We start from the raw sequence: 25,776 nt of genomic DNA on the forward strand, positions 1-25,776 counted from the left end.
CTGTACTCTGTACACCTTCTCAACGAACCTATCCCCGTCTCACAGGGTTCTCGTCTGTCTTCGTGGTAAAATTTGGTAACCAAGGAGAGTCCATCATCGGATATCTCATCTGACATACGAACGATTCATTGGGGATCGCGGAATACCTGCTTGCCTGCTGGGTCTCTCGCCGTGCCACCAAGGTCCTCAATTGCGGATTCAAAATCCCTGCTACCGTGTTAACTGTGAGCGAATACACGACGGTCAAGCCTCTGACCTCGCTCTTATCACAGGCTTAGAAGTCTTAGCACTCAGTCTAAGTGAATACTGCAGGGACCTTGAGGGTCGTGATTAGAATTTTCCGACTCTGTTGCCAGCTTGATCCAAGGCGGTGCAATTATAAGAGTCGCGGCCAAGCCTTCAAGGAAGGACAAGATCGCTTGTCCTCTACTCATCCAAGCTTGTTTCCACGTGTTTCTTGCTTCGTGGAATCCTTTGTCCGACTTCTGCCTTCATTTGATTGGGCTTTGACCTGTGTCGATCCCTTGAGTGATCTGATCTGTGCATCTTTCTCTTCCATCCCACTCATTCATAGCTCAGAACTGGTCCGTGCTGTTGAAGTCGCTGGTCGGGCTGCAATACCTGTCTATACTCCCAGTGGCTCTGTCGATTCTAGGTCGCGCGGAAAACCATCATGCAAGGCCTTCACACTCTTCTGGTGCGCGACCCGGAGACGGGCGCCACACCTTCTTGTGATACCGGGAACGAGTATGACGGGCGCATGGGCTTGCGTATATCGTCCATCTTCGTGATTATGGTCGGCTCGATGTTGGGTGCTGTGTTTCCGGTCTTTGCACGGAACTTTGGCACCTCTAAGTTTCTCAGACGGGCCTTTTTCGTCGCGAAGTACTTTGGCTCGGGTGTCATTATTGCTACCGCCTTCATCCATCTTTTAGGACCGGCAGAAGAGGCATTGACTAATGAGTGTCTCACTGGTCCCATTACCGAATACTCATGGGTCGAAGGTATCATCCTCATGACCATTGTTGTGCTGTTCTTCGTTGAGTTGATGGTGATGCGGTACGCACGTTTCGGTCATGGCCACTTGGATGATTTGGGACACGACGATCATGCGCATCAATCTCTTGATGCTCCCCCAGCAACCGTCGAGTCCAAAAGCCACATGCCCGGAGAGGACCATCTCGGTCACTCCCGTGAGCATCGCGACACCGAGTTGGGTGGAAAGGCCTCCTTAATCGAGGAGTATTCCGCTCAGTTGACATCGGTTTTCATCCTGGAGTTCGGTATCATCTTCCATTCGATCTTCATTGGCCTGACCTTGGCGGTATCCGGAGAAGAATTTATCACGCTCTACATTGTCTTGGTCTTCCACCAAACCTTCGAAGGTCTGGGTCTGGGTTCCCGCCTGGCAACGATCCCTTGGCCCAGCTCAAAACGCTTTACTCCCTACCTACTCGGAATCGCATACGGCCTCTCTACGCCTCTCGCCATTGCTATCGGACTGGGGGTCCGTAACAGCTACCCTCCCGAAGGTTACACCACTCTTGTTGTCAACGGAGTTTTCGACTCAATTTCCGCCGGCATTCTCATCTACACTGCTCTTGTGGAGCTCATGGCGCACGAGTTTATGTTCAGTCCATCGATGCGCAAGGCACCGATCCGAACCGTCCTTGCTGCGTTTGGTCTGTTGTGTCTGGGTGCGTTGCTGATGGCGTTGCTTGGAAAATGGGCTTAATCTCGCTCTGGCTACATGACTGTCAACAACATTAGCTCCGTGTATATGTATATAGATCATATCCAAATAATCTAATTTGCTTCAGTTCACCTACTTGGCCGCATTCTCGTAACAAAGTAGCAGTTTCCATTATATGGTCAACATGTCAGACTGTAGAAGAAGCAACAAAACCCACAATCATCAAACATGCTGGATGGTGATACGTTTGGTCGACGGACTCCGCATACTAAGCAAACTCCGGCAGATCGCCATCTAACCACGTTACCTCGACTGGAGCACATCGCTCTCAACAACAGCCGCCCCAACCACAGCAACGCTCGAATTCATCTACACCCCGGTACCTTCTTCAGTAAATTCCAATTCCTTCATTCGCATCATCTATAATAGTCAAAATGCGCATTCCACTTCTCTCCGCCCTTTTCCTCTCCCTCACCACCCTCGCCCTCTCCGCCGACCTCGGCATCAAGAAGACCCATGTCGTCGAATGCAACCGTAAGACCACAAAGGGCGATACAGTCCACATGCACTACCGGGGCACCCTCGCGGCGGATGGTTCCGAGTTCGACTCGAGCTATGGTCGCAACCAGCCGTTGAAGTTCAAGCTTGGTGCGGGGCGGGTCATTAAGGGGTGAGTGTTGTTACGTCTCGTTTCCGGGAACTTTGTTTCAGGGAGTAGTGGCTGACTCATGGATTTATTCTATTCTCTAGGTGGGATGAAGGGCTTTTGGATATGTGCGTGGGAGAGAAGCGGACACTGACGATCCCGCCTGAGTATGGGTATGGCGAGCGCGGGATTGGGCCCATTCCTGGCGGCGCGACGTTGATTTTTGAGACGGAGTTGGTGCAGATTGAAGGTGTTGATAATGATGAGCTGTAGGTTGTTGGATGGAAGGCTATAAAGAGATGGCAGTGTTTCCCCAGCCTCGCGGGAATGCTGCAGGTTGTCTTATAGGTTGATGGTCCCCATGCGGACTTCTCTATGGGTATCTATCTAGCTGAGCAAATAAAACATGATTTACATCGCCCCAAGTCTATACATGTACCTTACTCCGCCAAATACCAATTATAAAATCAGTCCATCGCATCGAGACTGCTCTCGTTGGCTTTCGCTTCGTTCTCCGATACGAGAATTCCTACTAGGCACTCCCCCAGGATCGCATCCCAGTTCACCCACGGGTGGATCTCCATGAACAGTTTCCCAGAGTCTTTGCCTGCACCCCGAAGCAGCTCTCCCTTGCCCCCGGGATGGAAAGGGAGGTACGGAGTGATATTGTAGACCTTGCCCTGGTAGGAAGTCCACGCATCGCTGCCCTTGCGTCCATTTTGCGCCTTCAGCATTGACGGTGACACTCTGATGAGAGTCGGGGGTAGGTTTGCACCCCGCAGATTATTGTTCGGCTTCGCTGTGAGCGCGGCCCAATCGAGCGGCGAGTATCCTGGTTCCAAAATCGCCTTCTTCGCTGTAGTCGACGGTTTCAGCGTGACTTGTGTAGGCGCAAGCGAGTTGTTGCTTGCGGCGCGGCTGCCCGGTGGCACGCGCAGAGAGGCAGCAGCAGATGGTGGCGGACGAAGTGCGCTGGCCCCACTGAGATGTGGCAGGTACCGTCCGGGACTTAGCGATGAGGTTGGCTGAGGCTGCTGGTTCTGTAGCGTCGACGGTCGTAGACGTGGAGGGGGAGGGGGAGGCATCAAGGAGGAGGTGCTGGATCCGGTCTGGCGCGGAGGCACCGCGGGAATCGTTTTCATTTCGCTTGAAGTGATAGATTCAGAATCCAGTGGCGATTTGGCAGAGCCATCGCGTGTTTGCTGCTCATTGTTTCGCTTACTCGGACCCGCTGCCTCGTCAGTCTGGTCGCTGCCAAGATGGAGTGTCGGGACATCAAGAGTCGGTGCCTTCGTCGCTGACGCTTTTGGTGTCGTTTGGGGATCCTCCGCATCTTCATTCTCTTTTTCCGGTGTCTTCAATTCATTCCTCTGTAAATTATTATTTTCCGAAGGAAGGTTGGTTGTCTCGGCTTCATCGGAGGTTGATCCCGGCGGCTGAGGCGAAGGGGCAGAAGGGAGCTCTTGAGTCCATGATGCAGGAGGGTATCGATAGAACAAATAGCATGCAGTCGCAAGAAGCGTCACTACTCCGACCCAGCCCATACCGGAGCACCGAGGTCTAGAATAGTCTGTAGAAATCGATGAGCGAAGGTGCCTGAGCAGCGGAGGGGAACGAAGGCAAAAATGACGACAGAAACAAAGTAGTTAGTGGCTTGTGCTTACAACCCGGCGTGGAATTATGGTATGGATAGACACAACGATACAGTACTCCGTACCTACCTCTACTTATTTCGAAAGGATATACTATTCACCTTACCTGCTCCCCTGAAGACGGTCTTCATAGCTGGTTACTGATTATTACACGATTTTCTGTCCCATCATGCTTATCCGCAGAGAACAATCTCCAATTGCTCATGAGAAGTCCATGAGTGTACCAGAACCTGTCGAGCAGGCTATCGTGCTACGCTCAATCCACGGATGAGGGCCTACGGTGGCCATGCATGGATGAGCACGATATGACGGCTAAGCAAACAGCTGTGATTGATCTCAAGGCGTCATGGTGTCGAGGCGCCACCACCTGGTTGGCCAATATTCGAACCATTGGCAGCGTTGACTCTCCTAGATGACAACCACGAGCATCTTTCCGAGGTGATACGTTGAGAGGTTATTATCTATTCTAAAACTAACTTCAGATACCAAATGTTTCGCAATACCATCTTGTCTACCTCAGATGCGCTTCTGTTGTTCGATGCAGGAGCAGGCCAAGTGAGAAACCCTTTCTGTTCTCTAAATCACTCAGCAGCACAGCTGTTATTCTTCGACTAATCCGACTCCAGGTCCAAGGGGGTCGACCTTTTCAGGAGGATCGTTGCACATTCGTCTTGCCCGATCAGTTTCCTTCCCAGACAAACGATAAGCTCACCTATTTCGCGGTCTACGACGGGCAGTAAGAGCTTTGTCGAGTTAGTTACTGAGAGGATGTAGGCTGACCTTAAGAAGTGGCTCCGAGCTGGTATCGGATCATGCCAGCCGGAACCTGCACTTGTTACTCGCCAAGCGTCCCGAGTTCGACCAAGGCGACTATGAAGCAGCCATAAGAGGGGCATTGATCGATGAAGATGCTGTTTTGCTGGACACCTTCAACAATCTAACCACCGAGCCTGCCGTTTCCGGTTCCACTGTCGCGCTGTGCTTCGTCAATCTCACCAAGGGCGATCTCGTTGTAGCCAATCTCGGAGACTCACACGTCATCCTGGCCGAGCGCGATAACCGAACCGACCACCCATCCCAAATCGTAAGTGAGGAGGGTTTGCTGATTCCCAAGGGATTTTGGCTGATTGATGCCTTAGCGACGGCTTTCAAAATCTCACAAACCGGATACACCCGATGAGAAGGCTCGAATTGAAGACGCTGGCGGCGCTGTCAGCACGAGAAGAGGGACTGCTCGTCTAGGTGCGTATTGTTATGCAGAAAGCTCAAAGCTACATCAAGTTCCTGACATTTGCCATCTCGACTCCTCCTAGGCAGCCTGAACATGTCACGAGCGCTGGGGGATCTTCAGTATAAGAACCCAATCAACAATGCCGGTGACGAATATTCATCCTCAAAGACCCGACGGGCGTCTGCTAGTACTTCAGCACCAGAGACCCGAGGTAATTTTCTGTCCGTGGAACCTCACATGACCCGGATGACGCTTTCGCCAGATCGACGTTATCTCGTGGTGGTCACGTCCGACGGCGTTAGTGATGACATTGACGATGCAACATTGATCCATCATGTGATGAGATTATCCATGCGCGGGATGAGAGCTGGCGACATAGCTCAAGAAATTGCGACTACTGCTGCAGCTCAAACGGCAAAGGGGGGAAGCGATAACGCGTCCTGTATTGTGGCTCTATTGGACGGTCAAAACACCTAGAGCCAAGGCAGAGCAGGCCTCTGAAAACTATCAGAAGAAGGCAGTAACATGACCCTGTAATATCTGTCATGGAAGTGTAGGTATGCAATTAAATGAGATGATACATACACTACAGGTGGTAAATTCTGGATATCTTGGACACGGGCTGGAGGGATATGAAAAAATTGGATTGCATTTCATGGGCGGCTAAATTGCAGCTGGATTAGATTGATAGACGTGGGAATACAGAGTCGCTCATCCAAATTAAAAGATCGAACTGACACAGAGGTCATATGCGAGTCACAATCCTGTGGCGTTGATCTATAAAGCAGATTCGGAGTATTAACCACATATTCTGTAGTTCTAATTATCCTGAGTACCGTTAGGGAAAGATGCCGAAGACTGTCTATACCTGAAAGAGAAGGTGCTTTTCTCCAGTCAACAAGCATCAACGCTAGTTGATTATAATAATAACCACGCTAAATACACTGTGTGTGACTCCATCACACCCACTTCCAGTCCTCAGTACGGAGTATGCAGAATAACTTTTGTCATGGCTGACTAGGTAGAGAACCTGCTCGATCAAGACTCCATTGAAAACAGCGAGCCCGACCTGAATCTGATCTCCCCGTCCGTCCATGCGTCAACCGCCAATTCTCAGTGGAACAATAGTAAATACTTCGATGGACTGGTATGGACGGGTTCCGAGTACAACGCCAAATATAACGAAATCTTCACCCCCTGATTGGACCCCTTCCTGCGGCAGCTCCCCGACCTCTGTTCACCATGAGGTCCACTGATCCAAGGGTTGCGTGGACGAAGAGCTCCATCACCTTCCTCTCTCGTATAGATTCCGGTTCGCTTTAGTTAAGCCCTGTCATGTCATTATCATTGTTCCCTGCTGTGAGATACCACCTGCCTATCCAGTCTACTAATGTCTCATCCTTTTCTCAAATTAGGACTCAGGAGAGACTCGTGGAATTTGCCGCTACCAATATTTGACAATCTGACACTCCCTCTGAGTGGGGACTTCCGATTGGCTAATGATATCGGATTCATCATAGATCTGCCATTCTTTGTGGAAGGCTAAAAGTGAAAATGATTCCACTTCATGATTCAGTTGCTTTCGTTCTAGGAAGTTCCTCTGACTTGGTGTCCTCCTTTCTTTTCCGTCCTTTTTCTGGAGCGAGAACCCGTACTGTTAAGGTTCAATCACTCTTCTCCGGTGTCGCGAGCACCCCTACGATCAAGCTCTTACCATCCAGGACAACGCCATGAACTCAACACCCGCATGCCAGATGTTCCATATTGGGCGCGACAGTGGACATGCACGATGGTCGAGAAAGATCCCACCTGCATTAGTTATTTCTTCAGGGGAGGTCGTCACATTTGATACGATTGACAGCAGTAATGGGCGAATTGAGAGGACCTCTGACGCTTCGGCAATAAGCTCCTTGGATATGGATGCGGCAAATCCGGTCTTCGGTCCAGTTTATATTCAAAATGCGCAACCGGGCGATACGTTGAAAGTTGAAGTCATCGCTTTGGAGACGGCGGACTGGGGATGGACAGCTACTATCCCTGGATTTGGACTCTTAGCAGACGAGTTTCCGGATCCTTCACTTCATATTTGGCAAATAAATAAGGAACGAGGATACGTTCTTTTCAAGGATAATATACGGATTCCTTTGCGCCCATTCCTGGGTTGTATCGGCCTGGCGCCTGCAACAGACGAGGACTTGTCTACGGTTCCTCCGACAAACGCCGGAGGTAATCTGGATTGCCGTGACTTGACCGTCGGGTCCACCCTCTACCTGCCCGTGCAAACGGACGGGGCTCTATTTAGCTGTGGTGATGGCCACGCTGCTCAGGGCCATGGAGAAGTATGCGGAACCGCAATCGAGACCTCAATCAAGGCTACACTTCGATTCGAACTGTGCAAGGACATGCCGTGGGTGACGAGTCCGCAATACGAGACCTCGTCCAGCAATCTGCCGACAACTAAAATGCCGGTATCTGGCCAATACGCAACAACCGGTGTCAGCCAAACGCTTCACGAGGCTTCCAAGACAGCGGTCCGGAACATCATTCAGTGGATGGTGGCCACTAAGGGCTTAACTCATTGCGAGGCATACATATTAGCCAGTGTAGCAGGCGATCTACAAATTATCGAGGCGGTAAACATGCCTAACTACGTGGTGGCAATGACAATTCCGTTGGGTATTTTTGGCCCAAGTTAGTGAGCCTTCAGTCATATTCATGCCATCCAGCTGCACGTGGTGAATCTGTGATTGACCCAAGTATGTTTCGAGAATTCCGAAGTTACAGAGGTCAATCATTAGGAGTTTTCTAGTCTTATGAACCCGGGATATCTTTCTTGCTTTGGTTCATGCGCCCTCAGCTATGTCCTTCCAATGTTATGATACCCACTCTGTTCGCGAAGAAATACTTCGAATAATGTGTTCTCATGAGTATTATTAAGATGTCGTCAACTATTTAGTGGTATATCTGAAATGTCACTCGTAGAACCAACGACTCCTGTGTTTGCCATCTTGCACATAATAGGTCACATGATTTCGTGTCGGAGCGTGTCGAGGCCTGTCGGGGGTGAAGTCCATGTAACTCTAAACAACGGCACTCTATCTTTCTAGACCGCATGGATTCCACATTGGAAGGTCTGAACACCGCTCAAAAAGCCGCAGTAACTTCTCCTGCTTCCATCTTGCAAGTCCTCGCTCCTCCTGGCTCAGGAAAGACGAAGACATTGACCGCACGCGTCGCGTATTTTTTATCGCATTATGGATACCAACCGCAGGATGTCATCTGCTGCACGTTCACCATCAAAGCGAGTCGTGAGATGCGAGAACGGCTCGCGAAGCTGGTAGGCGATGAAGTACAGTCTAGACTGATTCTTGGAACTTTCCACTCAATATGCCGTCGGTACCTGGTGAGCTATGGTTATCTGATCGGGCTGCGGAGGGGTTTCGGCATCGCAGACTCCAGCGATAGCTTGGCAATTATCAAAGTAGGGATCACCTGTTGGCACCGTGATTTTCTATACACTCTAGTCATCTGTTACTAAAAAATGCTATCTGCAGAGGATAGTGAAACGTTTACGGTGCAGCATCCAGCCAAACACTGCTCGAGCGCGCATATCTCACCAGAAAGCTCACGGGGTCAGCCCGGATGAGGCCGCGGTGAAGTATTCCAGGGGTTCGAAGTCGGCGGAGCATCACGAATTTGTTCAAGTCTATCGCGAGTACGAGAGCTACCTGGCGACGTCCAATTTGCTCGACTACGACGACCTTCTTCTCCGATGCGCCGATTTGCTGAGAAGACACCCACAGTGCGTCTCGAACGTGCAGGCAGTCCTGGTCGATGAATTTCAAGACACCAACCATATTCAGTACGAGTTGATGAATTTATTTGCAGTGAGAAATCGCCGGATCACTGTGGTTGGAGACCCGGACCAAAGCATTTATGGATTTAGGTCGGCGGAGATCAAGAACCTCGGGCGAATGCAACAGCATTACAAGGACACATCGGTGATACTATTAGAAGACAACTATCGGTCATCTGGCTCTATTTTAAGATCGGCGCAGGACGTCATTGAGCAGGACTCATCTAGGCCATCCAAGAAGCTGCAGCCGACTCACTGCCCGGGAACAATGCCTGTGCTGCGCAAGCTGCCGACTGCGGAAGCCGAGGCGCAATGGATCGTGCTTGAGATCAAACGGTCCATAGCTATGACAGGCAAATTGCTCAACTACTCGGATTTTGCGATCCTGCTCAGATCGGCTGCTCTTTCGCGACATATCGAATCTGAGATGGGAAAGCAAGGCGTACCGTACAGGATGGTAGGTGGTCTGCGCTTCTTCGACAGAGTCGAGATCAAGGTGCTATTGGACTACCTGAGAGTCATAAGCAATCCCGGAAACAGTGACGCGCTCCTGCGCATCATTAACGTACCGTCACGAAAGATCGGCGAGGAGTCCGTGAAGACGTTGATGAATGGTGCAGACGCAGCGAAGATCCCTTTGTGGAATTTCATTAAAGATGTAGCGCAGGGTCGCAGATCGACCGACAAAAACCTGTCCAAACTTACTGACCAAGGCCTTTGCACTCTGGTTGGGATCATTGAATCATCCAGGCAGAAACTCCTCGAATGTGCGGACGGCTCTGCACCTCGCAAGCTTCTTGAGTTTATGATCAAGAAACTCAATTTCCGAGAATATCTTACAACAACTTACTGTCAGAATGAGGAAAATCGATGGGCGAACGTCGAAGAGCTCCTGGCCCAGGCAGGTGATGTGGCTGCGACTGCGGCGGAAAAGGATCAGGATGATAGTCTGCCTGAAATTCAGGGGCTTGCCCAACAGCAGGCCCATCAGGGTGAAGAAGCATTGTCGCAATTTCTGGCAAACGTGGCGTTATCGACCGAAGTCCTCTCTGAAGACGGGGACCAACCCCAAGAAAAAGTGACCATTTCCACCATTCATGCGGCAAAGGGCCTGGAATGGCCCGTGGTGTTTGTGCCGGCTGTGTACAACGGCATTATCCCCCACTCGCGCGCAGAGGACTCGGACGAAGAGAGACGGTTGCTTTATGTTGCCATGACAAGAGCGCAGGCGCTGTTATACCTGAGTTATCCGCTGAGGCAATCTCGCAACGAGGAAGCGACGACAACCGTGACGAGTTTCCTTCCGCCCAAGATCATTGAAAATCGCTTTCGACCACTTGGGCCAAACCTGCAGGAGAAGGTCGTCTATGGAATTGCCGACATCCTGCGGCGACCCCGGCCCTCATCCGAGAGCATACTTGCGGCGTACGACTCAGTCCCTTCGTTGCGAGATGATCAATGGACGGCCGATGGCAAAGAAGCCCCCGATGCCGTAATTAAGTGGGATGGCTCGAGGGCTTGGGGCGAGGAGCCCGACCCCAAGAGGCGGCGCTACAATCCAAATCCGTCGTCTTCTTCGACGACTACCTATCTGTCATCCTCTACGTACACCGTTAACAATCCGCATTTATCCATGTCCACAAACGTGTCGCTCGGTTTCTCAACGGCGCGAGAGTACATCAGCACCACGTCTGCTTCGCAAGCCGCGCAGTCCTCAGTCCCCGAAGTTGATTGCAGATCCAACCGCAACAGCACAGGGCCGGCCGGTCGCAATGTGGCTGGACTTTCTCAAGAGAACATATCGCGATTCTTCGGCAAGTCTTCGACGCAAGCCAAGGATCCATGTCTACCAGCGGCGATGGCATCTTCGCAGCCTCAGATTGGTGCCAGATGCCTACCCGGGCAAGCGAACCACGCCCCTTTGCCAAATGCCGCCTTCAAAAGCGTCATTCCCTCTCAGTTTTCAAGTCATCGTCCGCAGACGCAACGCATTCATCCGCCTCGACCAGTTCTTGAGCCATCGGGTAGCAACGAGTATAATTGGTTGGCCGCATCCTCGAGGCCCACGGAGAAACGGATCCTGCAAAATGGCGAGGAGAATCAGGGACCACCGAATATGAAGGAGACTTCCATTTCTGAACGCGGTACTGGAGAGAATAAGAAGCCTTCGGGCGCGGTAGGCGGCGTGCGGCCCGTGGCCACGTTTCATACCACTACGATGACGATGGTGCAACAAGCGGGTCCCACAGGGCGAAGGACGCTGGGGATTCGAAGAACAATGAATGATGGTTGGGCCGACCGATGGAAAAAGGCAGGCAATGGGCAATCGCGGTGACCCTATGGACTTTGCGGGATACATGGGCTGGACGTTAGGCGTTGAGGAGTGATTGGGCACGCTGACAGCGCGGCTTGGCACCTAGCAAGCAACTCACTCTTGTATTTGAACATCTACGTAGATGTACGGTGATGTAGTAACTATCTCTTATGATGAGACGAGCAATCAGGCGTGGTCACTCTTTGCACGGCTGGCTCGAATATACGTTGGGTCCAAATGCCCTGTCAATCCATGCCCATTACACTTCTTTTCTAATAGCCTCCCAGCCCAGTCTGAAACAATCCACATATCATACTGAAACATCAGAGACAAAATTATGGTTCCTCAGCGAGGGCCCTGACTTCTGAAGCTATTTGAGGAACACGAAAGGTAGGTAGTGGTTACTGATCAACTCGTCGCGGCGATGCCGCTACCGTCCAGCGCACGATCAACATCAGCTTCAACAGCAATGACTGGTACCAAAAGAGCGCGAGAATAATGCCCCTATGGCATCTAGAAGCATTCTGAGTTGTTTCTCCTCCTTACGGACAGCCAACTCAACACAAGATTACCCACTCTCCTAAAGAGGAGGTCCGGCATGGAGTCTTACCTGCCTCTGGTCTACTCACTCTGAACACCTACAGCAGGTACCTTAGACAGTAGCCTAGACGGTCTTTCTAACGCCCAGCCATAGCCAGGAAGTGTCGGTCAAGAAAGTACTGTAAATCTACATAGCTTGATACTAGTCTCAGGAACTCCCGCGTCACCCACAGCGGACCTAACTGTAAGGTCTAATTCCAAGAGGGATGGACTCAGAGCAGCACTAGCCTACAGGTTGTACAGCTACTCCTAGTGACATGCATATGAGTGTTAACTCAGGTACGCCGAGTGTACCTCACGTCAAGCAGAATGAAAACGCCAACTGCTCACCGCAACTCCGCTACTTGTTTCTTCTACGGAGTACGTTGGGGAGTGATCAGAGCTCAGTCGGCAATTGGTGGGTCTAGGGAGAGTCTAGAAAGAGGTTGGACTTGTACAGTTGTACTCTGTGCCCCCTAAAGCTATCGTCTCTTTGGACAGTACGGAGTGCTGGCAAGCAAGTAGAGGGTCATACTGCGTCTGCATTGACCATCATGATGTCGTACTTCGTGCTTAACTCCATAGACCAAACGATGGTGTTGTGATCTTCCGTCGTACCCCGTACCTTGCTCCATCTGGACGGAAACGGTCTATCTAGAGTCTAGACAGAGTAGCTTTTAGACTATGCCCTTCTGTTGTTGATCAGGGAGCTATGGATTTGGCATGGGGTATTTTTGGTCTGTACGGAGTACAGGTAGGCCATGGAGGTACTTCGGTACTTGGTACGGAATACTCGTTTCCTGCTTGCTCAACACAGGTCTTTAGCTTCGTTTATTTGGTAGTGTTTAGAAACGTCGTCCTAAATGCTCGTGTTTCATTTAATTAATTTCCCCTTCAGATGGCTTGCCGGCTTGAGTCCAGGTCCGGAGTAGATTGTTATGGGCTTGACTAACCAAAGCACTATTCTGTAACAGGACTAGTTATTAATAGTACAGGATCAGGTGATCAAACCCACATCAGTGAGGCTTTCCTTGTTCAGGTTAGACAGTGGGGATTCAGTAGTCCACGTATCATTACGTTGAATACTGCAGCCCTTCCAATCACTGCTGATCAATACAGTAGCCTTCGTTGAGCTATGTAACACCCGGTAATGCTAGCCTAAGGCATGGCATGGATGGACAGCTCATCCTCACCCCATCGTAGCAGTTAGGAGGCTAAGTGCTACAGTAATGATCCCTCATTCGACGGAATGAAATCATATGGGGTCTACGGAGTTATTGGCGATGCAAACAGGTCAATACCTCGTAGGATCACCAGTGACGAAGGAGGCAGAGTCCAGGCTATCTTGAACGCGAGACCAGGCAGCCACTCGCCTCAGCCTTTGCATGACAGCCACACCAGACGGTGGTCAGTAGATATCTGCTCAGTTGGCACTTCACACAGTAATCTCCATCGTCATTGGTCTCATCATTGTTGGGAATTGCGTATAGAGTGTTGACGGAAGTCTCCGTAGAGCGCCTGCCCGTCGTCTCAAGACATGTACCTAGGAAGCAGGATGGCGATTGACACTTCAGCCTCATCAGGCTGAGCAGTGATGCTTACGCTGCAAGGGTATGGAATGTGGCTAGGGAGGACTGGGCAGCACAGAGTACCTCACCTCACCTCACCTCAGTACCTGGACAGGTCAATGCGTCTGAAATGGAGACCACGTTACTGAACTCTTGGTTTCTATCACTGATATTACTGCGAGATAATGAGAAGAATTATTTGCTGTAAACTACAACGCACAATTTCGCCATTCCTCGATGGTCCAGCAGAAGGTATGAAATGATGTGGTTGAGACTATCCAGAAAGGTCAACTATAAGCCAACAGACTAGATCAGTTGATCAACCGCCATCTGCATCACCCTGTGGGAATTATCGAATCTGGTTTGTCGCCTCGTCTTACGACCCGTCGTTTGGCTTTTCTTTTTGGCTTTTTGCCCCTGGCAGCATCAGTGGAGTCGAATGAGTTGCACCAGAACGGCTCTGAATGGATCATCTTACAGTCCTACCAGCACTGTCCAGCAAGTGTTCCCCAGAAGAAGGATGCCTTGTCGTGTATTTTCGAGATTCCTGCATTCTGGATGGATAATAACTGAAAAGATGACGTCTCTTTCTCTACCAATGGCTGCACGTATTCCATACTTGACATAACAATTCTAAAGGAGAATAACCGTTATGCGTATAGTTATAGTACATGCTGTGATTGATCCATCTCTCGCGTTGAGTGTCTCCAATTGCTATTTTAGTGCATTTATTTTGGATTCATGTAGAATTTCATTTCGGTTTCCATTGTTTTGATTATCCTCTTCGTCTACTTCTTGTATCAAACTTCAATACTTCTGTCTATTCCTCTTTTGACCGTCCATAGCCTCTTAATACAGCAACACAGGGCATACAAAAGGGCCCCATCGTCCCAGTCCCCATCCTCACTATCTCTCTAGCTTCAACCCACTAGCATCGACATTCAGCTTCAAGTGCAACAAGCTTTCCTCCTCTTCTATATTAATCACTTCTCTCTTTCTTTCTTGCTCCTGAATTAGAGTATCTACCCGTCACCTGTTGTCGCCTACTTTGCCCGTCTTCACCCTTGCTCCGCCACATATACTCTCCAGATCTATCTATATAACCCTCTTTCATCCTTGGACTCACAACAATCCATCTCTCGACCCTCTTCAAATCAATCCGCCATTATGCCTCACAAAGTCAACGATTCGAATTCCACCCTGGCCAGCAGCGCCAGCAGCAGTGATAGAGTAGTTGTCACAGACCTGCGAGGTATGTTCCTGTTGCTGGTTTGATACTCTTTCATGAAAGGATCTCGATCTTTCAAATCTAGAATTGTCACTAACTGGGGCGCTTGTTTCTTTGCTTCCAATAGGGTCGAATCCTGTCCCACGCCGAACCCAACCCCCGGTAATCATACATAATCAGGGAGGACAAATGTATGACGAGACACGGCCTTCTGATTGGGACAAACAGCGGTGGAAGTAGACTATCCACCGCTGCATCCTTTCCCTATTTTCTGGAGAATGGGGAAAGAATGGAAAAGGGAATGGAAAAGAAGGGGGTTTGATACATGACCAACGTAAATAGGGCCAGTCTGCTCTTCTTGCCCCAAGCGCTGCTGGCAGTTGCTGCTTTCTACTCAAGCTGGGCGGGAAGAGCGGCTGGGGAATGGCCTGCTGATTATCCGCGCGGCTTCCCTTGGTACCCTTTTGGGAATGGAAAAGTGAGGCGGAACGATCGACACCTCCAATAATAACGACGGACCGTGGACGACGGGAGGATTTGTCTCTCAGTCATCACCCCATCTCCCATCTATCGATTATGGGCAAAGTTACTCCCCTCTCGGCTGTCGACGGATGCCTTCTCAACATTCTGGACCTTTCTGTTCTCGTCTTGGTTCAAGTCCATCTTCGTCACCGCAACAACACCACGCTCTCATGATGATGGTGATAGATCGATACCACGGCCGACACCACCCCTGAACAGAATGTCCGTTGCCGAGCCGATCCAGTCCCTTTTGGAATTCCATCAACGCCCCGGATCTTGCCCTTGTTTTCTCCGCGAAATTGTCTCCTCGCCCCTTTTGCCCTTCCCTTTTCCCTTTTGTACTATTACCACTTATGGATGCACTGTACTTTACGACTGGAGTTTCTTGTCTTTTTCTGCGACTGTTTTCTATCATCTTTTCTTCTCCTTATTTCCTTTCCTTGTCTCTCACACGTGTCACATTCCTCCGCGTCCAAGTGACAAGAGGTCTTGAATGCGGTGTACCCCATGCTCGTATCAAGCATGGGAGATAGTGTGGAGCAACCCTTGCATCAACATCGTCGCCAGCCAGGACTGAATAGTCCGGAGTCCTGATCCTTCAGTCCTGCACCTTGCAAGTGGTCATATCACCCCAGTTATGGTTGATCCGCATATCACTGTCTGCTTTCCTTCCCTTACTTTGCTGTATTATTACCATCGTCACTACAGAATATGTTTGGGTCTTTCCTTCATCTTCTGTTTCGCATAGCGTGGGTACCGGGTTCTTTCTTTTGTTTTTCCTTCAAGTTCCCACTGGGATCCTGGAACCGACCAAACTCCAGCTCGTGAGGTTGAATCGTTCCCTGTCCAGATGGTGATCGCCATCTATGATGAACTCGACTACCTGCTCATGACATTCGCTTTTTCGCACACGTTTTTGATCCAAATTGAGATCAGGCTGCCATTTTCCTTGGACGAACTCTTTTTTCGGGTTGACTTCCACATGTACAAGTGCGGTTGACTGAATTGTGTTCGTGGCTATGACTTGGCCGTATAATCGCAATAGAATAATTATTGTGAAACAACGCTACTTTTTTGATTCTCCTGGCACTCGTTCATCATTTGTATTCTCTGGTAGCACGGAGTAGCAAGCTTCAGTGTGTAGAGTAATATGTCTGCCTCTCCTGCTCTGCTTCACTGCGTAGGCTCATCTTCGTTGACCCCGGAATTTCTACACGCCCCTGTTACCTTGTATCCCTCTTTCCTCTTGCGCCGAAATGCGGACATAGCTGGAATGTTATATAATCATATTCCCTAAAAGCCTACCCCGTTAGTCGTGATGCTCCGCGACTTGGTCACCAAGAGATTGCATGGCCCTGGCGATCTCTCTCTAACAGTAGCTTACGAAGAATCACGGGCTGCCTGTACGCTTAAATGATGAATGATACTGGCATAATGCTATGTCATTCAGTCTGCCAATAGTATGTATGCAAGTATGTATGGAATCAGATATATCTTTATTGCTGATCCAGCGTTCAAAATCCACCACTCATCTTCCCCTAGGAAGAAGAAGAAGAAGTAAAAGAAAGGGGTCGATGACGGGGATCTAATAACAGAGGGGGTCTGAGGGGATTTTGCAAATGCTCAATATGCTTCTTCCTTGCCCATCCACCTGGCTCCACTCATTCTTCACCGACTTCACAACAGCAGAAAAAGGAGCCGCCTTTTTTCGTTCCTCTTTTTGTGCTTTTCAAGTGTTTTTTTCTTTTTTTGTTCTTGATTTTTCCGGGAGGGGGGATGTCTCTCCTTCCGCATACCAACACTTTCCTGGCCTCAATCAGGGCCGGGTTTCATGTCAAATTTGTACGAGGAGTAAGAGGAAGATCCTCATTAGTACTTTAAGGGTATGTGAGGGTATGATTGTATGATGTAGGTAAGAAGGGATGGGGAAAAATCAGATATGAATGCCAATTAGCACCAGAGCAGACCGCCATCGAGGAAGTCGCTAGGTAAAATGGTTCGCAGCACTCCACACATCAATGGGAAAGGGCTAGAAAGAAAAAACAAAAACAGACAAATGCAATTTGGACTCGAACGGCTCGCGCTTGCAATGCTAGATGTAAAATAAATGGTGAAATGCAACTTGAAAACACCCAGAATGATGTGCAAATGAACACAAGGGAAATGGGTATGCAATTTTGGAAAAAAGAAAAAGAGAAGACACAAGGAAATAGGTGATAGAGTTCTCGCAATCAGGTCGGTCGACTGCGGAACTAGGGGGGTAGTTCAATGATAGATAGTCAAGTCAGGTCCGGCAGCTGTGATACGACTCGCAGGTCAAACATGCCAGCAGTCAAATGAGCTAAGTATCCGATGATACCAAGGGCTTTCCTCAACCACTTTGGTCCAGCTCAGAAACTGGAAGTGAAGCTCATCTGAGGTTGCTCAAACGGTTGATGCGCATATGCGGCCTCTGCGTTGTACGGGTGAGAGTCCACGTATTGCATCGGGGGTGGCGACGGTGATGGCGAGCATGTGTTAGTCTCTGGCACCTCCTTGACGAAGTTGGGGTTGCAGGCATTGGCAAACGCTTCATTTTCCGGTGTGATGGGAGGAGTGGGATACCCATTGGGCAGGTTCGAAGACTGCGCCTTCTGCGGAGTTGCCAGTCCAATCTCCCCGTAGTAAGGCTTGGAATCCGAGGGTACATCGGAGGTTGGACTTGGGGGAGTGTAGCTTGTGATCGAAGCCTGCCGGGCAAGGAATTGCTCCAAGATCTTCGCAACCCGCGAATAATGGGACGAAGAGTACTTCCGGGACAAGACCTGAGATGGCTGGTGAAGTTGCTGGGAAAGACCCACCAGGGTCATCGAATCGTACTGCGACGCCCACTCTGTATGACGAGGCTGAGGTCTGTTCAGAATGCACCGTGCCAGGGCCAAGGAAGCTCTGGCAAGGTCAGCGGACGCCTTGGAGACGAATTCCCTGTGGAACAATGAGATTTCCAAGATATAGAGAGCCAGATGCTCAACTTCGGGGTCATAAGGGGTGTCCAGAACGGCAATTTGAAGGAAGCTGTCCACAGTTGGGTGTCCGACTGTCCATCCTAGAGTTTGCAAAACGTGCCACTCCATCTGAATGAACATGTCGTCGTCATAAAGAGAGCAGCACATCGACTTAAGCTCCTTGATGGTAGGTACACGATCCTTCTTATCACCATACTTCGCCGCAATGAGCAGGGCTGCACATCCAACCAGCTGATAGTGTCTTTTGTACACAACACGCTTCGAGCAATATCGGTCGAGTAGATTTACGGTCAGGAAGAGTGTTGCAGGCAGTAATTGGAAGGCAGTGTGGGCTTCGATCAGGAAGTCAAGCAGATAGGGACGCATGAACCACTGGATCTCAGTTTGTATATCAATCGACTCAACATCGGGGAGAGTGGCAGCCTAGAATGAAGGGAAATCATTGTCAGTTGATGCTCTCCGAGCTCCACCAATCAGGGTCACTCACGTCCATGTCCAGCATGTGGGCCAGGATGTCATCGCGGAATTCATCACTGGCAGCCTTGGATAGCTCATCCGCAATGGCATACTGACGTTCCCGGGCAACCAATTTCGCATGTTCCTTGAGGTCGATACGAGGAGCAGGGAAGTCGTCATAAGACTCCACAAAATAGCTGTCACAGGGCTGGTAGCTGGACGTTGGACGCTTGTGATAGGCCATGTTGTCGAGCGGTTGGATGATATCGATCGGAAAAATATTATCAAAGCTGCGTATGCTTCGAGAAGGAGTGGACCTGACAAAGAACTGCGTCTATCAGGAAACGACGGAATTAAGAGAGCGACAGTCGTCAAGATTAATTGCAAGTAATGAGTGTAAATTAGTTGGAAGTATTAAGGAACGCCCAGTGAAGAGACAATAGTCTGAAAACTAGGAGGTTCAAAGATGACCAGATAGCCGGGGATAAGGGTCTTCAAGGCCGGAGCTGAAAGAGCGGACAGTGTTAGTAGGAATGATTATTAAGACATATAAGAACTCGAAAAGAAAAAAGAAACAAAAAGGAGCGTCAAGGTGTAGGAAGGCTGGGCTGAGAAACGAGCGAGCCAGCGAGATGATCAAGCAGAAGGGTCGGGGTGTGAGGGGAGGGGGAGGGCATGAGCAATAAATGCAACGAGCATGGAAGGGCGACTCCGGGAGGAGAAAAGATACTAACCCAGATAAGAAGGCCTTCGGGCAGAGGGCACTATGCAACCCTTACCGTGACGGCGAGTCTAGCATCTAGGCTAAGGTAAAGGTGCAAGAATGACCTGCTAAATTGGACTCGAATGCCAGTCCCAAAGATGAAGTACGACTGAACGTCTTCACCCTAGGAACAGGTGCTTGCACTTGTCGGGTATGGCTCCTGCGGAATGTGGAACGGAGTACACAGGCACGAACCCTATGTAGGGATGGGGGAAGATCGTCAGGGGGAAGCTCAACGTGTAAAGAAGAATGAGCACAACGTACAGGTTACAGTGCAGCGTCTCCTGATTGTTATCTTTGTACTGGGCTATTGTCGCAGGGTAAGAGGAGCGTTCGACAACCAACTTCGCATAAAAGGGATAGAGAGGATGTCGAGAGCAGGCACCGGAGGACGGAAATTTTTGGTATCTCCTGGAAGCAAGATTGACAAGTTAGCCAGCCAATTTCGTGGAACGTGCAGCAAAATGTAGCTTAAGCAGGATTCGTCCAAATTGGCATTAGACCACAGTAGGTAGGAGATCTCTCAGATATGCTGCGAATGGCCTTCGTGATCGTCTTCAAGTATGCCACCCACATTCCATTCACCACACTTAGGACCCCTTAATTCACTTGCAGTAAACTCTTCGCTTGGCATCGACTCAATGTAGGCGGAAACTTCCATAAAACTCAGAGAAGAGTATTTGAAATCTTTTCTTCCGCCTGCGAGCCACCGTCTTCCAGCCAGCTATTGTGAACCCATCCGACCGTCCGGTCACCCCCGACCCAGTTGTTCTCGAACCGTGGCAGATCACGTCAATTCAACATCGGATCAGGCAAACGAACTCTCGAAGATGATCGAGTCTCAAAGCGTTGCAATGGCAATTGAACCGCGTCTCTGATATCGACAATTGCTGGTCTCACTCTGGAAGACCCTTCATCCAGACGCTCGTCTTCCATCGAACAAGATAATCCAACTTGCATCAAGCCAATTGACGGCTGGGCGAAGGTGCAACCATGGCCTGAAAATTCCCAATCCGAAATGTACACCATAGCCACAATGGCTCAAAAAACGAAAACAGCAAAAGAAAAGCCGAGTCTCACCTTTCCCAGTATCACAACACAGGCCGAATCATGTACAAAGAATCGATGAACGAGAAGGAATTGACAAGATCCCCGTCTAATCGCTCTTCTAACCGGCAGAAGCAGAGTTAGGGGAACCTGATCGTCGACGTCACGGAGCAACGAGGACACCGAATGTCAGATCAGGGAAAGTGAGGAATTCGCCGTTTGAGTTAACAAACGTCGAAATAGAGGAACGTCAAAGCAACAGCTGACGGACACGGCTCGACTGGAGAGCTAGTACAGCGGGCTGGAGACGAGGTCGACTGATATAACAGTCAACAAGATCTCTTTGCCTGTAGACCAGTCTCGAGGATCTCTCCGGAGAATTGGCGGGAGGCTAGAAAAGGGGGGAGGAGAGGGGTAGGAGAGAAGGGAGAGGAGGTAGAAGTCTGAAAGAAAAGGAGGAGAGGAAAGTGAGGAGGAGTTGCTCTCTCTCCAGACGGGTGTAGAAGAGGAAAAAGAAAAGGAAGAAAGAGTAAGAGAATGAACGGGACGAAAGCCCGAGATTGAAGTCGAGAGAATCGCTGCGGGCTAGCTGCTTGCCCACTGTATCGTAAAGCGTGACGCTTTTCCCGTAATGGTTTGTGGTAAATTGGTAATGAGTCCGACGGTCATGGTATCGCTTTTGCGTACGGAGTACAGAGGCCGTCTTCAATTTTTTGTACCAAAGCCTCTGGTTCTGTACACTACGAAGCATCTCAATTACGGATTCGTGTCAGGCAGACCTGGGAGTTTCTGTCTCTTCTCTGGACCCAGTAAACTCTCACAGTCTCTACAACGCTGGCTGTCAGGATTTACAAGAAGCCTGATGATTCTCTTAATTGCCGTTTGTGAGGTACATACGTAGTTTGCTCTGAAACAGCAGTGTCACAGGTTGGGGATGCAACAAGCGTAGTAGTTGGTATTTCAGAACTCTCCTGACCACCGAAACCATCTGTGATACACCTCTACCCGGATAAGAAGCGCAGGGCAAAATTACGCGACTTTGCTTGAGCGCGCTGTTTACCTTTTTGGATCAGGTATAAAGATGACACATAAAATAATACGGAACACTCAAAAATAATAGGCAGAAGTACTCCTATGGAGACCATATATGAGACCTCGCACGCAAGTAATCCTTAACACTAGCACTACATAGTCTATCTAGTAGCAAATCTACCTAACGCGGCCTGAGCCCAGAGGAGACGCCCTTGCTGAATGTGAAAAGTCAATAATAATAGTAGCTTTACAAAAGCTGCCAGGATAGTGGTACCGCAGCAGTGTAAGATGTCTGCCTCCTATCTTAGTGTAATGATCAGATGTACTGTCTCGTAAGCCAGTAACTGCCTTCTTTCAGTCAAGTGTCTGGTGCCTGCCAGCCAATCAGCCCTTCCAATCGTCCATCAATTATCGACCCCTATGTACCCTTCTAGGAAACTAATAGTCTAGATTTCCGGAATAGGGTGTTGCGATTCCAGCTGGAAGTATGTTTGATTCTCCCCTGACAGAGGAGTCTTTGTTTCTCCAGGAAAGAAATAAACCGTTCCAATGGCTCCGGTAAAGCCGCTGTTTCTCAAACCAAGCCTCGTACAGCGGCCAGCAGCAGCAGTCCTTCGGTGGGCTTCTCAGTGGGGTTGATCTCCGTCGCTAACGACCAGTCTTGAGTCTTCACCACTCATCTTCTCCCTGATTCAGGCCAGGAACACCTCGGGCCCTTGGCTAGAGAAGACTAGAAAATTGCAAAATGAAAGGCTACGAGGCGTACCACTATTGATATCATGCTGATTACCGGGTCTGGGGCTAGTTTTTGTACTTATGTATCAACTACTCCGTATAGGGTAGAGCAACCTACGACTAGACAAGCTGCGTCACCACTTTGGAGGAGCTAGGTAGAAGCGACATCCAGCTGTGTAATTACCACTTGTCTAAAGGTCATAGCAGCATGATCATGTCTACTGTGAAATCTAATGAAAACGATGAACATATGCTGTTTTTCCCTCTAAATTATTTCATATATTTGATATTCAAAAGCCAGAAATCAAACACAAAGTGGCATTTTGCATTCTCATTAAGTGCGTAGAGGAGCTGACTGCCAGCTGCTAATTAGGCTACACACCGTGTAATAGAGCTGTGAATATCAAATTAATATTCTGGGATACTCGAAACATACCTCTACGTAAGCAACTAGTTACTTCCTGTCTGACTGGTAAGCACATACATACAGGCTTACATCTATACGCATATACGTGCATACAGCCGGTCGCGTCCCAGGGTCTTCTACCGCCATTGTTGGCTGCTGAGTGGTCCAGCAAATGGCCCTTACCTCCATTGACTTCATCGCATGTCCGGTGCCGCAGCCATTCACAACCGGTCGCTGCAATATCCCAACACCATGGATTCCAACTTCTTTCAGCCCGGCCGCTTCCTGTCGCACCTCGACCAGTCGATACTCCCGCCATGGGTCTCTTTGTCTTCAGTTTGACAGGGATCTTGCTTGAAATTCAATAAGTGTGGGGAGCTAGCACAAGCCCACGCTATTGAAACCCAATTAAATTTCTCACGAGAATGGTTGCGACACGAACGCACCCAAGGTACGGGTTTGGGGAATCTTTATTGTTCGCGTGGAACAGCTCCTCGACGCGTTGTCATCGATCTCCAGTCCACATGATTACCTCGGTTTCGGTCGCCAATTTTTGAATCTCAGAGATAATAATAATGGGCTTAGGAGGCTCCTTTCATCGACCAAGATTAAGTTTGCGGGCTGGAGTTTCTTACTCTGATTCCCCTAGAGACATCATTCGCTAAGAAGCTTTCACCTTTGTGCTGGATGAACCTTGATGTCTCAACTCCTCAAATCCATAGCGGGGGTGGGCTGTCGAAACGTCATGATCTTTCAATAACCTCGCCTCAAGCACCACACCATACCAACAGGCTCATTGATATTCATAGCCCACAAGATGCTATCGGATCTTCAGATCTTTGTCGAAGTTGAGAGCCACAATATCCGCAATTCCGCACACACTAGTGACTGAGCAAGTGGGCAGTCGTCACCCTGTAAGCGACTCCTAGTCTAGTCCTTACACATGTCAGAAGAAAGTGTAACTGTCTAAGTGCATGCCAACCCACTGTGGCATTGCGTCCTATGCGATGACTGCGGAGAGATAACCTATGAATATGATAACTATATGCTGATGATTAGCTGACTTTGCTTCATCTTTGGATAGAAAGTACTGGTCATCCGTTACTCACTAGTTTTAAACTAGTATCTGGATTTTGAATCTCACTCCCAAAGTGGCTGGGCATAGCCGCAACTCAGTACGCTGCATCTAGATTAGTCGAATCCCAATTCAGATTTCAGAAGTCATGACTGTGGCTGGAGCCTGGAATTAATCCATACTCCCTTCTATTGGTGTCTATCCGATAATGCACTGCGTACTATCTACTGCGATGGCTTGATTGTTCGAGTGGCTACAATATTGAACTTCATCTAACCCTTACTTGGCTCCAAAGTTCTGGGGTTTCCCCTTTTTGATAAGGTGGCCCCCGGAATTCATTCCGCATATGATCTCAACAGACTATTATAGTGGCTCCAATTTGGGCCCTTATCATGGAGCATCAGTCGGTGACTCGGTGTAGATACTTCACTCATTAGTGAGATATTTTAGCTACTCATGTACACCGCAAACGAATGAACGTAATCCGTCTGGCTGGGTCCGTTAATGGAGAATACAAAGGTTGAATTGGAGGACGCCAGGGGCTGTCAGAGTTTCTCTCATGTATCACAACTAGAGAAGCTATTGGCTAGTCAGCAGAACATCCAATTAACTACTACATTATACGAGGAACGAGGAAATGCTGACGGAGAATGGGTGACAGGAGCAAACAAACGAGGCATGTTGCACCAACTACGGAGTACTACTCCATACGTACTACCGCCAAGCGTCCGAGTCCATGCTGTTGACCAAAAACCCCCGTACTGTTAGCAAGCACAAGACGGCAGGATTTTGAAGCCTTTGTGGTCAATTTGGATCAAACGCGTAAAGAGGCTCGAGATTAGTGTAAATGGTCTTTTCAATTTCGCTCACCAAAGAGGAGGCTGGATCGTGTAGTGGTGATCGCTGGAAGCTTGAGGACTGCTTTGTTGCTTCCTCACTTGTCCCTTGCGCGTACCTGCAGATGGCCAGAATAGTGAGACGCTATTAAGGCATTTACTCCTTGATCTACTATGATCCTTCAATCTGAAGTGCAGACTTTCGATCCACAGATTTATGCTTGAAAAACAGTCTATTCATCAATAAGCAATCCTCAACTGCAATAACGGTCGATCAGGATCAGTTTATGCAAGGGCTTGTTCAACATACTCCTGGCATTATGAATGCTGAAGACGTCTGAATTTAAAATTGAGGGATCAGTCTGCTAGTATCATGATTGATCACGGTAATTATCCATAACATATCTTGATTTGCCATCATAATGGTACACCGGACTTCTACGTTTACTGTAGCTGTTCCACGAAAGGCCCACTCAGGTTATCGGTAGGAAGATCTTTGAGATCTGTGTAGAATTGTAAATGAAGGCTTCTACACCTGCTTGATGATCTGTCAACTGGAGAAAGCGACCAGCAAATCTCCAGCTTCCCCATAATTAAACCCGATCTTGGCTCCGGGCTTCCCTTCCATTTCTTTCTAGACGCCTTCCCAGTTTGTGCAAGCGTCAAAAACCACTAGCATTCCGTGTCGGCTCAGAAGCCAAAAATACTCTTTTTTCGTACTATGGTAAGCAATCCGTACCACTAGTCCCAATGGAAGTAACTCGACTCGCAGACTCGAGTCTCGCGAGAAACAGAATGCCGAAACAAATCCACTGCGGATCTTGAAGAAAAAATCTACATCACTTAGATAGACCTATCCAGCGAAAACTCTTCCGCCCACTTGGACATTTCGACTCTCAAGCAACCAGCGGATACGATTAGATAATATTTCGATTTCGGCACTCTGGGCCGTTCCGAGAGGTCGGAACGGCGAAACCTGAGACAATGTCAACAGTACAGAAGGCATCATGATTCGCCTCATGGTTCATACTACCTGCCCCGCAACTAGGCATCCTGATCCACTGGAAACTTGTAGCTATACCGGTTCGTATGCGTCAAGCTATGTATAACGTGTGTACTCTGTACGAAATCA

At 49.2% G+C, this 25,776-nt stretch overlaps 8 protein-coding genes across 8 annotated transcripts, besides 2 other annotated features; 6 read left to right on the forward strand and 2 right to left on the reverse strand.

Moving 5' to 3' along the window:
• Nucleotides 1-673: 673 nt before the first annotated feature.
• zrfB (low-affinity Zn(2+) transporter ZRT2) lies at nt 674-1,735 on the forward strand (the record flags this gene model as incomplete). The annotated part of the gene is made up of 1 exon (XM_001260018.1): nt 674-1,735. The coding sequence occupies one exon, from the start codon at nt 674-676 to the stop codon at nt 1,733-1,735; it is 1,062 nt and encodes a 353-aa protein (XP_001260019.1).
• A 392-nt stretch (nt 1,736-2,127) lies between these two features.
• fkbp3 (peptidylprolyl isomerase family protein FPR2) lies at nt 2,128-2,612 on the forward strand (the record flags this gene model as incomplete). The annotated part of the gene is made up of 2 exons (XM_001260019.1): nt 2,128-2,363; nt 2,444-2,612. 2 exons carry the CDS (start codon nt 2,128-2,130, stop codon nt 2,610-2,612), a joined length of 405 nt encoding a protein of 134 aa, XP_001260020.1.
• Nucleotides 2,613-2,806: 194 nt separating this feature from the next.
• NFIA_080680 (cytochrome b5-like heme/steroid binding domain-containing protein) lies at nt 2,807-3,883 on the reverse strand (the record flags this gene model as incomplete). Its single annotated transcript, XM_001260020.1, has 1 exon — nt 2,807-3,883. The coding sequence occupies one exon, from the start codon at nt 3,881-3,883 to the stop codon at nt 2,807-2,809; it is 1,077 nt and encodes a 358-aa protein (XP_001260021.1).
• Nucleotides 3,884-4,480: 597 nt separating this feature from the next.
• NFIA_080690 (PP2C family serine/threonine-protein phosphatase) lies at nt 4,481-5,699 on the forward strand (the record flags this gene model as incomplete). The annotated part of the gene is made up of 5 exons (XM_001260021.1): nt 4,481-4,546; nt 4,618-4,727; nt 4,781-5,075; nt 5,131-5,233; nt 5,305-5,699. The coding sequence occupies 5 exons, from the start codon at nt 4,481-4,483 to the stop codon at nt 5,697-5,699; spliced, it is 969 nt and encodes a 322-aa protein (XP_001260022.1).
• A 1,253-nt stretch (nt 5,700-6,952) lies between these two features.
• On the forward strand, nt 6,953-7,918 carry NFIA_080700 (acetamidase/formamidase family protein; the record flags this gene model as incomplete). The annotated part of the gene is made up of 1 exon (XM_001260022.1): nt 6,953-7,918. One exon carries the CDS (start codon nt 6,953-6,955, stop codon nt 7,916-7,918), a length of 966 nt encoding a protein of 321 aa, XP_001260023.1.
• A 416-nt stretch (nt 7,919-8,334) lies between these two features.
• Nucleotides 8,335-11,413, forward strand: NFIA_080710 (ATP-dependent helicase; the record flags this gene model as incomplete). The annotated part of the gene is made up of 2 exons (XM_001260023.1): nt 8,335-8,703; nt 8,777-11,413. 2 exons carry the CDS (start codon nt 8,335-8,337, stop codon nt 11,411-11,413), a joined length of 3,006 nt encoding a protein of 1,001 aa, XP_001260024.1.
• Nucleotides 11,414-13,621: 2,208 nt separating this feature from the next.
• Nucleotides 13,622-13,642: a microsatellite.
• Nucleotides 13,643-14,706: 1,064 nt separating this feature from the next.
• On the forward strand, nt 14,707-15,007 carry NFIA_080720 (uncharacterized protein; the record flags this gene model as incomplete). The annotated part of the gene is made up of 2 exons (XM_001260024.1): nt 14,707-14,791; nt 14,895-15,007. The coding sequence occupies 2 exons, from the start codon at nt 14,707-14,709 to the stop codon at nt 15,005-15,007; spliced, it is 198 nt and encodes a 65-aa protein (XP_001260025.1).
• A 2,672-nt stretch (nt 15,008-17,679) lies between these two features.
• NFIA_080730 (G1/S-specific cyclin) lies at nt 17,680-18,994 on the reverse strand (the record flags this gene model as incomplete). Its single annotated transcript, XM_001260025.1, has 2 exons — nt 17,680-18,717; nt 18,782-18,994. 2 exons carry the CDS (start codon nt 18,992-18,994, stop codon nt 17,680-17,682), a joined length of 1,251 nt encoding a protein of 416 aa, XP_001260026.1.
• A 3,811-nt stretch (nt 18,995-22,805) lies between these two features.
• Nucleotides 22,806-22,848: a microsatellite.
• The last annotated feature ends 2,928 nt before the right edge of the window (nt 22,849-25,776 follow it).

The sequence above is a fragment of the Aspergillus fischeri genome, genomic scaffold, assembly GCF_000149645.3.
Source record: "Aspergillus fischeri NRRL 181 1099437636264 genomic scaffold, whole genome shotgun sequence".
NCBI lineage: Eukaryota > Fungi > Ascomycota > Eurotiomycetes > Eurotiales > Aspergillaceae > Aspergillus > Aspergillus fischeri.